This window comes from Hyaena hyaena, unplaced genomic scaffold (genome assembly GCF_003009895.1).
Source record: "Hyaena hyaena isolate Hyena2069 unplaced genomic scaffold, ASM300989v1 scaffold_0, whole genome shotgun sequence".
NCBI lineage: Eukaryota > Metazoa > Chordata > Mammalia > Carnivora > Hyaenidae > Hyaena > Hyaena hyaena.
Window position 1 is genome coordinate 12,487,100 of NW_024080632.1, and position 12,345 is coordinate 12,499,444.

The following is a 12,345-nucleotide window of genomic DNA, read 5'->3' on the forward strand; positions in this document are numbered from 1 at the left end:
GAATACAAAAATACCCAACACCTTTACAAGGTAATTTATAATGTCTGGCACCTAATAAAAGATTATCAGGCATGCAGAGAGGCAAGAAAAGATGATCCATAATAAGGAGAATAATCAGTCAGTTGAAACTCATTCAAAGATGACACAGATATTAGAATTAGCAGAGAAGAGCACTAGGAGTTATTATAACTTGTACTCTGTGTGTTCAAAAGTTAGCACAAGAGAGGTATAAAACACCCAAATAGAACTTCTAGATATGAAAACTACAATGTCTGAGATGAAGAATACACTAGATAGGATTAATGGCAGATTAGACATTGCAGAAGAAAAAATAGGGAATTTGAAAGCATAGCAATAGAAACTATCCACAGTAAAATGCAGAAAGAAAGAAGAGTATCAATAAGCTTTCGGACACTTATAAGTGACCTAATACATATGTAATTGGAATTCCTAAAGAGGGGGTACAGAAAAAATGTTTGAAGAAATAATGGCTGAAAATTACCCAAACTTGACGAAAACTATAAACCTACAGATCTGAGAAGCTCAATAAACCCCAAACACAAGAAACATTAAGAAAACTATACTTTCATTTATTAGTTCACTGCTTTTCAGCTACAGATGCATCCTTTTTGCTCTGAGATATTATGCTCTGAGATAAAGGAATTCTTTTAAGTCTTTCCTCTCTAAAGTGAGTGCATGATGTTAAGCTTTCTCTTGCTATAGGGTACTTGCACTGGAAGGACATTATAAGAGGAAAAAAGCTCTCGTTTCTGGTTGCAGGTCCGGGGTTGGAGGGGAGTGGGTGTGAGGACATCCAGTGGAGCCTTCCCCAGAACATGATCTCTCTGCAGTGTTTGCACCCATCCTTTCTTCAGTGTTGTCAACATATAAATTAGAACTTCCCTGTGCTCTGAAGGCTGCTCCACTGACATTCAGATCCCCCACTGCATGCCACTACTTGCTGATTACCTGCTTCCCATTTACTCCAGAGGGTAGCTTATTGTTTGCCCAGGAACTCCAGACTACCTCTGGCCTGGCCAAACCAGCAAACTTCTCTGCTATCTAGGGGGCTAAATCATACCACCTTACAGTGAGATCTGAACCTTTCCAGCTTTGTCTTTTATGGGTGAGTACTCTTCATAAGCTGTGGGTACTATACAGGGTTTTCTTCTTTTAGTTATTCTTTTGTTATCATTAATAATCCTTTATCTTAAGTTTCTCCTTTAAAAAAAATTTTTTTTAATGTTTTGTTTCTTTCTGAGAGAGAGAGAGAGAGCAAGGGAGAGTCAGAGAGAGAGGGAGACACAGAATCTGAAACAGGCTCCAGGCTCTGAGCTAGCTGTGAGCACAGAGCCCTATGCAGGGCTCAAACTTGAACTGAGCCGAAGTCAGATGCTTAACCAACTGAGCCACCCAGGCGCCCCTTAAGTTTCTCCTTTTAATCTACCATCATTTCTGTCTCCTGATTTGACCCAATTGCTACATACACCAAGGCACATAATAATCAAACTGCTCAAAACCACTGATAAAGAGAAAATCTTAAAAGCAGCCAGAGGAAAAGTCACTAAAGAAAACAAAGATATGAATGATCTCAGGTTTTCTCATCAAAAATAATGCAAATGAGAATATAATGGAATAAAAGTTTTAAAGTTCTGTAGAAAGGATATGTCAACCTAGTATTCTATACCCAATAAAAATACATTTCAAAAGTGAAGGTGAAATAACATTTTTCAGACCTAAAAAAGCTGAAACAATTCATCAGACCCACACTAGGAGAAATATTAAAAGAAGTTATTTGGGCAAAAGGAAAATATCTTTTGGAAATCTAGATCTATACAAAGGAATGAAGAGCACTAGAAATGGTAATTATATGGATAAATGTTTTTTTCTTATTATATAAATCTCTTTAAAAGATAATGGACTCTTTAAACAAAAAATAATGACCTTGTATTAGGTTTATAAGATATATAATAATAAAATGCATGGCAACAATAGCCTAAGGGCCAGAAGGGGAGAAATGGAAGTATGCTACTGTAAAGTTCTTATACTATATGTGAAGAGATGTGATACCACTTGAAAATAGATCGTGATATGTTAAAGATAAATACAGTCCACCTTAAAGCAGCCACTTACAAAGTTATAGCTAATAAGCCAACAAACAAGATAAAATGGAATCATAAGAATACTTCATTAATTTTTTAAAGGCAGAAAAAGAGAATGAAGAACAAGTAGCTTCATTAAACAGAAAACAAATACAAACCTAAACATATCAGAAAATCACATTAAATGTAAATGGTGAAAACATCAGTTAAAAAGCAGAGACCATGTGTATTAAAAAGCAAGAGAGTAAGAGGTTAAAAATTAAAGGAAGAAAACTTATAGCATGTTAACACTAGTCAAAAAAAAAAAAACTTGTAGTAGTTAACATTATTTAATTTCAAATGAAATACATTTCAGAACAAAGAATATTGTCAGCAATAGAGAAGGTAATTTCATAATGATGATGAAATCAATTAAGAGACATAGCAACCCTAAGTGTTTTTGCCTTGAATAACAGTTTTAAAATACATGAAACAAAAAGGGACACCTGGGTGGTTTAGTTGGTTGAGTGTCCAACTCTTGATTTTGGCTCAGGTCATGATCTCACAGATGTGAGATTAAGCCCCACATTGGGGTCTGTTCAGGGTGTGGAGCCTGCTTAAGATTCTCTCTCTCTCTTTCCCTCTGCCCTTCTCCCACTTCTGTGTGCTGTCTCTCTCAAATGAAATAAATAAAATACATGAAACAAACACTGGTAGTACTACAACAAGCAAACTTAAATTTACAACTTAATACAACTCTCTCAACTGATAGAACAAGTAAACAGAAAGTAAGCAAGGATATAGAAGATGTGAACTAACCATCAACTAACCTAATTGGAACTAGACCTTGTGGAATATTCCACCTAACAATAGCAGAATGCACATTGTGTGTGGGTTTTTTTTTTTTTAATTTTTTTAATGTTTATTTCTTTTTTGAGAGGGACAGAGTATGAGCGGGGAAAGGGCAGAGAGAGCGGGAGACACAGAATCCAAAGCTGGCTCCAGGCTGTCAGCACAGAGCCCAAAGTGGGGCTTGAACTCAAGAACCCATGAGATCATGACCTGAGCTGAAGTCGGATGTTTAACCTGCTAAGCCATCCAGGCACCTCAAATGCACATTATTTTCAAGTGTACATCCTACCAAGATAAACCGAATTATGTACCATTAAAAAAATGTTTCAATAGGGGCGCCTGGGTGGCTTAGTCGGTTAAGCGTCCGACTTTCGCTTAGGTCATGATCTCGCGGTTCGTGGGTTCGAGCCCAGCATCGGGCTCTGTGCTGACTGCCAGCTCAGAGCCTGGAGACTGTTTCAATCTGTGACTCACTCTCTCTCTGACCCTCCCCTGCTCACGCTGTCTCTCTCTCTCTCCTAGAAATAAATTTAAAAAAAAACGTTAAAAAAAAATGTTTCAATAAATTTAGAAGAATTCAAGTCCTAAAAGGTATGTTCTGTGACCATGATGGAATGAAATTGGAAATCAGTAATGGAAAGATCTCTGGAAAATCCAAAACGTTTGGAAAATAAATAATAACATTTAAATAACCCATAGGTAAAGGATAAATCAAAATGGAAATGCGAAAGTTTTTGAAACTGAATGAGAATGAAAACATGACATATAATTGGTGGGATGTCACTAAAGCAGTACTTGGACAGATATTCCCTGACTTATGATGATTCAATTCATAATTGAATCACTTCCTGATGGTGCAAAAGCAATACTCTTTTAGTAGAAATATATATTTTGAATTTTGAAATTGGGTATTTTCCCAGGCTAGTGATACATGATACAATACTCTCGTGTTACTACTGGGCAGTGGCAGCAAGCTACAGCTCCCCGTCAGCCACGTGATTATGAGGGTAAACAACCAATAGATGTACAACTGTTCTTTACCCATATAACCACTGCAGCCATTCTCTTTTTCATTTTAAGTACAGTATTCAAAAATCTACATGAGATATTCAACACTTTATTAGAAAATAAACTTATGTTAGGTGATTCTGCCCAACTGTAGGCTAACTGTTCTTAGCACATTTAAAGTAGGCTAAGGTAAGCTATGATGTTTGGTAGGCTCCATGTATTAAATGCATTTTCAACATTTCCAACTTACAATGGGTTTATTGGGACATAACCCCACCATAAATTGAGGAAGATCTATATTAGAAAAGGAAAAAATGTTTTAAATCATTGACCTCAGCTTCCACCCTAAGAAGCTAGAAGAATGAGTGTACCTTGAGGCACCTGGGTGGCTCACTTGGCTAAGCGCCTGACTCTTGATTTTTGTTCAAATTATGATCATGCAGTTCTGGAGTTTGAGCCCCACATTGAGCTCCAAGTGCTGATAGTGCAAAGCCTGCTTGGAATGTCTGTCTGCCTCCCTCTCTCCCCCTCCCCTGCTCATGCTGCTCTCTCTCTCAAAATAAATAAACTTAAAAAAAACAACTAGAAGAGTGAAACTTGAAGCAAGCAGAAGAGAGGAAATACAGATTAAAGCAGAAATCAGTGAAATAGAAAACAAAACAGGAGATAAAATCAGTAAAACCCAATGTTTGTTCTTTGGAGAGATCAATGAAATTGATAAACCTCTAGGGGCCCCTGGGTGGCTCAGTTAGTTAAGTGTTGGACTCTTGATTTGGGCTTGGGTCATGATCTCACAGTCAGGAGATTGAGCCCCATGTTAGGCTCTGCGCTGAGTGTGGAGCCTGCTTGGGATTTTCCCTCTCCTTCCCTCTTGTGCTCTCTCTCTCTTTGAAAATAATTAAGTAAAATTTTTTTAAAAAACTGATAAACCCTCTAGCTCGTCTGAGAGAGAAGACACATATCAGCAGGGTCAGGAATGAGAAAGACATCATCATCACCAGAGAGTCTACAGATGGTAAAAGGAATACAAGGAATATTATTACAAGCAACTGCATGCCAATACATTTGGCCAACTTAAGTGAAATGGAAAAATTCGTTGAGAGACAAACTATCAAATTTCATTCAAGAAGAAGTGGCCTTGAGGCACCTAGCTGGTATAGTCAGAAGAGCATGCTACTCTTCATCTTGGGGTTATGGGTTTAAGCCCTATGTTGGGTGCAGAGATTACTTAAATAAATCAATATTTTTTAAAAAGAAAAAGAAGTAGTCTTAACTCTATACCTATTACAGAAACTGAAATTATAGTTAAACTTTTATCAAAGGAAAGTCCAGCACCACACATTTAAGGAAGAAATAATACCAGCTGTACACAAATTCTTCCAAAAATGTAAAGATAAGGGCATATCCCCAACTCATTCTGTGAGACCAGCATTACCCTGATACCAAAACCAGACAGACATTACAAGAAAACCAATATCCCTCATGAACATCAATGCAAAAACTTTAAACAATATTTTAGCTAATTGAAACCAACAATATATTAAAAGGATAAAAGCCAGGAACAATTGAGATTTGTCCCAAGAATTTAGGGTTGATGTAACCTTTAAAAATGGATATAACTCATTTTAGCAAAGTAAAAGTGAAAGATTTTATTATTTTAATAGACATGGACAAAGCACTGAACAAAATCTAACATCCAGTCCTGATGAAAACTCTCAACAGACTAGGAATAGAAGAGAACTGCTTGAACCTGATAAGAGACATTTACAAAAAAACAAACAAACAAAAAAACACCCGACAACTAACATTATACTTAAATCGTAAAGGCCTCTGAGATCAGGAATGAGATGAAGATGTCTGTTCCCACCGCTTCTGTTTAGCATCATCCGGGAGGTTCAAGCCAGTACCGTTAGGAAAGAAAAAGAAATACAAGGCATCCAGAAAAGAAAGGAAGAAGTAATGTTGTCTTTTTCACAGATAATACGATTGTCTGTGTAAAAACTGTGATGTAACTACAAAAAAGCTACTAGTAAATAAAAGTTATTTTAGGGAGATTGCAAGATTCAAGATGAATATCCAAACAGTAATTGTATTTGCATACTAACAGTAACAATCAGAAATTGAATTTCTTTTTTTTTTTTTTTTAAATGTTTTATTTATTTCTAGGAGAGAGAGAGAGACAGCATGAGCAGGGGAGGGTCAGAGAGAGAGGGAGTCACAGACTGAAACAGGCTCCAGGCTCTGAGCTGGCAGTCAGCACAGAGCCCGACGTGGGGCGCAAACCCACGAACCGTGAGATCATGACCTAAGCGAAAGTCGGACGCTTAACCGACTAAGCCACCCAGGCGCCCCAGAAATTGAATTTCTAAAATGCTACTTAACTAGCATCCAAAACTCTGAAATACTTAGGTAATTTGATGAAAGATGTGGAAGACCTATATAAAAAAGTACCAAATGCTAGTGAGTGAACTTAATAAATGGCAATATAGGCCTTATTCATATGACTTCAAAATGTTTTACAGGGAAAAAAGAAAAAGGGCAAAACCAGAAGATAAATGTAACGTACCTGTAAGAAAGAAATAGACTAATAACAGAGGCAAAGGGCTACTTCACCTCAGAGGGTTTTATGCATTCTTGTAGAAGCGAGTACTAGTCACCAGTGGGACTTAACCAACACTTCTGTTGGAGTGGGGTGTGAGAAGGCCGTTCCGGCTGCATGCTCACTAGGCTTTAGCTTGCCTCTCCGCTTTCTTGCTTTACTTGTTCTCTATGGAGGTGCTCGTTAGCATGAGATCTCTGTGCTATGGCCTGGCAGAACCTTGGGCTACAGAAAGTTGTTTTCCGCACTTCCAGCTGGCTTAGAGTTGGTATTAAGCTGTAGTGGGAATTCCTTAAGGAAATAGGATCATATAAAGAATATGAATTATTGGCTGTTTCAGTGTTTGAAATGAGAAGAGTGATGGATCACATCCCTTTGAAATAAAGGTTGAATCTCATCCTATTTCACTTAAGGTACTACTTTACCTTGAAATTGCTTAGTAATAACATTCCGGTGCTTTAAAGTTTGGTCTGTTTTCATGTTTTCTGATTGAAACTCACAGTTGTATTGTCAGTTTTCTTGTCTGTAAAAAGGGACAATAATATCTGAGTTAATTATATATTATTGCTATTTTGCAGATAAGAAAACTGAGACCCAGTTGGTCAGCTAGATCCTCTCCACAGACTGTCCTATTACCACTTTTTGTGTTCAGTCATGGCTATTTTTCCTCAGACTTCTTTGAGATCTTTAAAAATCTAATTTGCACTCCCCAGGTGTTGTTGAAAATATGACTTTCCTTGTAGAACAGTTTATGCCCCAGAATTTTCTCTTGGGTGTAGTGTAATAAGTATCCAAAATATCTTTGGTCCCCATAGGACTAGTTTAGCTATTTTCATGCAAGACAAAGGCTAACATCTCTTAACACCGCTATTCCTAATTAACAGATCTGTTTATTCTAAATTTGCAATTATAATACAAGATAGGCAAACAGAAGATTCAGATTCAGAAGTACTAAAAAATGTTGATTGTCATGTTTGTAAATGGGTGGATTTTTTTTTTAATGTTTTATTTCTTTCTGAGAGAGAGAAAGCTTATGCAGGGGAGGGTCAGAGAGAGAGGGAGATACAGAATCCGAAACAGGCTTCAGGCTCCCAGCTAGCTGTAGGCACAGAGCCGAATGCAGGGCTTGAACTCACAAACTGAGATCATGACCTGAGCCGAAGTCGGACGCTTAACTGACTGAACCACCCAAGTGCCCCTGTAAATGGGTGTTTTGTTTGTTTGTTTGTTTGTTTTACAATATAAACAATTTTATTTTTGATGTGTCTCCAGCCATCGGCTAATGGCCATTTTCAGAGTCCTGTTTGGTGTAAGTACCACTGAAGAAAGAACAAGATTTGTCATGGGACTTGTACGTTTCTTTTTGCTGATCCAGTTTTCCATTGCTTCCTTTTCATATGAATAGCCGTTTGTTGCAATGACAGGATCTTTCATAAGCTCCCTAGTTATTGGACATAGAAATTCATCAGGAATTCCAGAAGAAAGGGTTTTCACTTCTGTCCTGAGCTCTTCTATTTTCCTCAGCACTTTACTCCGCAGCCCTAGAGATTCAATTTTCAAATCATCAGCCAGACTTTCCTTGGTGAGATTCAACAGTTCTCTTCCATCAATGTTATTCATTTTGAAAATACCAACAAGGTCATTTAAACCTTGTGCACAAAGCCACACGGAGACATCATCCTCTGACCAGTCTTCAGGAAATTGCTTTGTCTCCTCTTCTGTGCTCCTTGCTTGGCAAGGTGTTTCCAGATCAAATTGCCAGATGTTCACTGTTTTGTCCATTGAACCAGTAGCAAGTAAAAGGATATTGGGTGCAAAGGCACAAGTTGTGACATACCTGGTATGCTGAGTCAATGTGTGATGTACATTCTCAGTATTAATATCATACACTATGACAGATTTATCCACTGATCCCGAGACTAGCATCTGCCCATTATGAGAAAAAGCACAAGCCAGAACAGGAGCACAGTGCCCACTCAGTGTACTTTTATATTTTAATGTAAATGGGTGTTTTTAAGACAAAGTTTTAATCAAGGCAGTGGTAGGTATTAATCTCACTCTGCCTTACCTTACCCCTAAACCATTAGCTCAGAATTCATCCAGGAAATTAGCTATTTTGGAAGGCTGGCCGTTAAATGGCTTTGTTTTTCCTCTTAATATGTGATCACCCAGTCATGACTTAATTTAGTCAAGGCTCTGGAATTGGAATGTAGCTCTAACATTATCTGAAACTACAGGCTTTATTAGGAATACCATTTTGGTAATCTCTCCCAGTCTTATTCTTACTGGAGTTTTAATTAATAAGAAAACATCTCTAATTCTGGGTTTTGCTCTCTACCTTCTGACTCTTCCGTTTCATTGGCTTTACCAAATGTTTCCAAAGGCCCATTGTGAGTCACCAGCTTGAGAACTGGTTCCCCCCAAAATGGTAAATACTGAAAATAAGAAAATGTGTTGTTTTATGAAATAGGCAGCAGACAGGAGTGGCCAGTAGCCTAGCTATTCCATAGAAATTCCATAGAAATAGGTAAGCAAGGCGTCAAGTCAGAGGGCAGACAGCTAACTTAGAAAAAGGCAGCCTGGATTTAAAAAAGAAAAAAAGGCTAGCTGAGGTCGTCTTGATCCAAGAAGCCAGGGAGGAGGCTCTAAGGCTCTAGTAAAGCCTGTTGAGAAAAGGTAGGCCCTGATCCGAGAATGGGGGCATTAGGACCATGACTAATGTTTTTATTTTTTAAATGTTTATTTACTTTTTTTTACATTTATTTATTTTTGAAAGAGTGAGACAGAGCATGAGTGGGGGAGGGGCAGAAAGAGAAGGAGACAGAATCTGAAGCAGGCTCCAGGCTCTGAACCAGAGTTCAGCACAGAGCCCAACGTGAGGCTCAAACCCACAAACTGTGAGAGGGAGACACAGAATCCAAAGCAGGCTCTAGACTCTGAGCTGTCAGCACAGAGCCTGATGCAGTGCTCAAACTCACAGACCTCAGGATCATGACCTGAGCTGAAGTCAGGCGGTTAATTGACTGAGCCACCCAGGCGCCAAAGCCATGGCTATTAAAGCTTGTGGTCAGAGGCCCAAAGTGCATCTGCTCTAAGGCATACAAGGTAGGCATGCTAAGATCACAACAGGTATGGAGCAGAGTGTACTGTGGAACCCCCAGGGCAGTATTCTCTGTGCCCTGAATTGCATAGCTGTGATTTTACCTGAAGGTTAGGAGCATTTTTCCTCTCAATAAGTAGGACAAAGTTTTGCTCAGCTTCATTCTATAAAACAGAGTCAATGACATTGTCATTATTATAATTGAGTGTCTTTTTTTTTTTTTTTTTGGTTTGGTTTTTAACTGGGTTGCCATCAGTGGAACTCTGAATTGAAATGTAAATCTGGTCAGAATTTCCCGGTGTTTATAGCAGCTTTCCCCAGTGTGCCATTATGTCATCAATGCCAAGAAATGTATCTTGGAATAAAGATGATTCCATGGTCAAAAGAGTCCAGGAAACATTTAATATTATATCCCTCTCTTGGGAGATTTGCAGTGTATATTAGTGAACTAAAAGTTTTTAGGAGTCTTCTAGTAAAGAAATCTCTTTGATCCAATGTTTCCCAAACTGTTTTGACATTGCAATTTTGTGTTTTGTCATTAATATCTATTAACCTTCTTTTGGACTAATATTTATTCAACACTTAGGAAACACAGCATCCTCTTGGAAGTAATTGCTGCATGCCAAATGGATAGAGCTTGAAACAGTAGAGGAGATCTAGATAATCATAAATGTAGCCCCAAGACTTAGAGAAAATTTCATACTCTCATTCAGGGAGTAGATAAAACCCAATAAAGGGATTAGTAATGATGATCTGTTTTATTTTTCCTGATTGAGGTGAGTGTATTTTGGAAAGTGGGACAGGCTTGAGTCACTTAGTCCTAACAGGATGCTAAGAATGCCTCACATTTGTGTTTGTATTATGCTTTAAGGCCTGGGGCATGCCTGGGTGGCACAGTTGGTTAAGCATCTGACTCTTGATTTCGGCTCAGGTCATGATCATAGGGTCGGGTCATGGGAGCAAGGCCCACATCAGGCTCCGTGCTGAACAAGGAGTCTGCTTAAGATTCTGTCCCTCTGCCCCTCTCCCCACCTTGCTCTCTCTTTAAAACAAAAATTAAAAAAGACAACAAAACTTACATTTCCATGATCAAAACCCTATGAGGTAGAAAGGCAAATATTGTCCCCCATTTTTACAAAAGAGGAATTTCTTTTTTTTTTTTTTTTTTTTTTTTACAAATAGTTTATTGTCAAATTAGTTTCCACATAACACTCAGTGCTCATCCCCACAAGTGCCCTCCTCCATGCCCATCCCCCCTCCCCCCCACATCCATCAGTCGTCAGTTTTTGTCAGCATTCAAGAGTCTGTCATGGTTTGCCTCTCCCCCTTTCCCCCACCATTTCCCCCCTTCTTCTCCCCCTTGTTCCTCTGTCAAGTTCCTCCTAATCCTCCTATACGTGCAAATATATGATATTTGTCCTTCTCTGCCTGACTTATTTCGCTCAGCATAATACCCTCAAGGTCCATCCACGTTGCTACACATGGCCAGATTTCATTCTTTCTCATTGCCATGTAGTATTCCATCGTATAGATAAACCACCTCTTCTTGATCCATTCATCTGTTGATGGACACTTAAGCTCTTTCCATGTTTTAGCTATACAAAAGAGGAATTTCAAATAAAGAGGGACTGGGTGGCTCAGTTGGTTGAACATCCGAATCTTGATGTTCACCTCACAGTTCACGAGTTCAAGCCTCATGTTAGGCTCTGTACTGACAGCGTGGAGTCTGCTTGAGATTCTGTCTCTCCCCCTCTCTGTCTTTCTCTTTCTCTCTCAAAATAAACTTAAAAAACGTTTTTAAATTAAGACTTGCCCAACATCACATGACAGACTAATATGTAGTATAGCTACTAGGTCTAGTACTTTGAGCTTTTTAATCTCCACATCCCTGGTTTATGCCCATATCACCAAAGTAATTGTCCACATCTGTGCTAATGAGTGCTACTTTTATAGAAGGGTACACTTTCTCTTACTTATTTTTTTCCCTTAAGTAGTTCTAATTGTATTTCTACCCGTGGATTCTTTTTGACTTTGCTTACTCCCCATAGCATCTGAATGCTGAGCATAGTCTGGGCATAACAAATACCCAGGTCATCTCTACACAGACAAAAAGCCAGAGGATCAGAAACTCTGGATTTGAGCAAATTTCAGATTTCTCCTGTAGAACATGCTTTGAGATATGAATTTAAAACCTACAGGGTTTAACCTTTTCTTTTTTTTGTTTTCATAAGTTTAGTAAACATTTATTGAGAACTGACTACCAGCTATAGGCAAGGCATTAAGCTGTATATATTTTTCCCCCAACACTTCATTCTAAAACAGATAAGACTTTATTTTTTAGAGTAGTTTAAGATTCAAAGCAAAATTGGAGCGAAGATAAAGAGATTCTCCATATACCTCCTGTCCCACACACTAAAAATACAAATTTGAAAAAAGTTGGAAGAATTGGTTAGTAAAAACCATATATCCAACACCTAGATTTTATAGTTAACTTGGTTACTACTTTTAATCACACGTTTGTCCACCTTTCTATCACTCCCATCTTATTTTCTGATGCATTGCGAAGTAAGTTGGACACTTCAGTATACTTTATTCCTTAATACTTCAGGATGTATATCATTAACTAGAGTTCAATATTTGTTTACAGTTCCTTTTGTGTTTTGTGTAACCTTTTGTGTTACACATGATAGGTGCTTCTCAAATAT

At 38.2% G+C, this 12,345-nt stretch overlaps 2 protein-coding genes across 7 annotated transcripts in view; one reads left to right on the forward strand and one right to left on the reverse strand.

Moving 5' to 3' along the window:
• Nucleotides 1-12,345, forward strand: part of BICDL1 (BICD family like cargo adaptor 1) — a 113,490-nt gene that overhangs the window by 43,283 nt on the left and 57,862 nt on the right. The gene's annotated exons all lie outside the window — the stretch shown is intronic.
• LOC120232238 (WD repeat, SAM and U-box domain-containing protein 1-like) lies at nt 7,788-8,533 on the reverse strand. Its single transcript, XM_039232854.1, has one exon. It carries the CDS (start codon nt 8,464-8,466, stop codon nt 7,792-7,794), a length of 675 nt encoding a protein of 224 aa, XP_039088785.1. The 5' UTR covers nt 8,467-8,533; the 3' UTR covers nt 7,788-7,791.

Excerpts from the sequence above, each read along its gene's own strand:
- LOC120232238 (XM_039232854.1), bottom strand. The coding sequence starts at position 8,466 with ATGCTAGTCTCGGGATCAGTGGATAAATCTGTCATAGTGTATGATATT.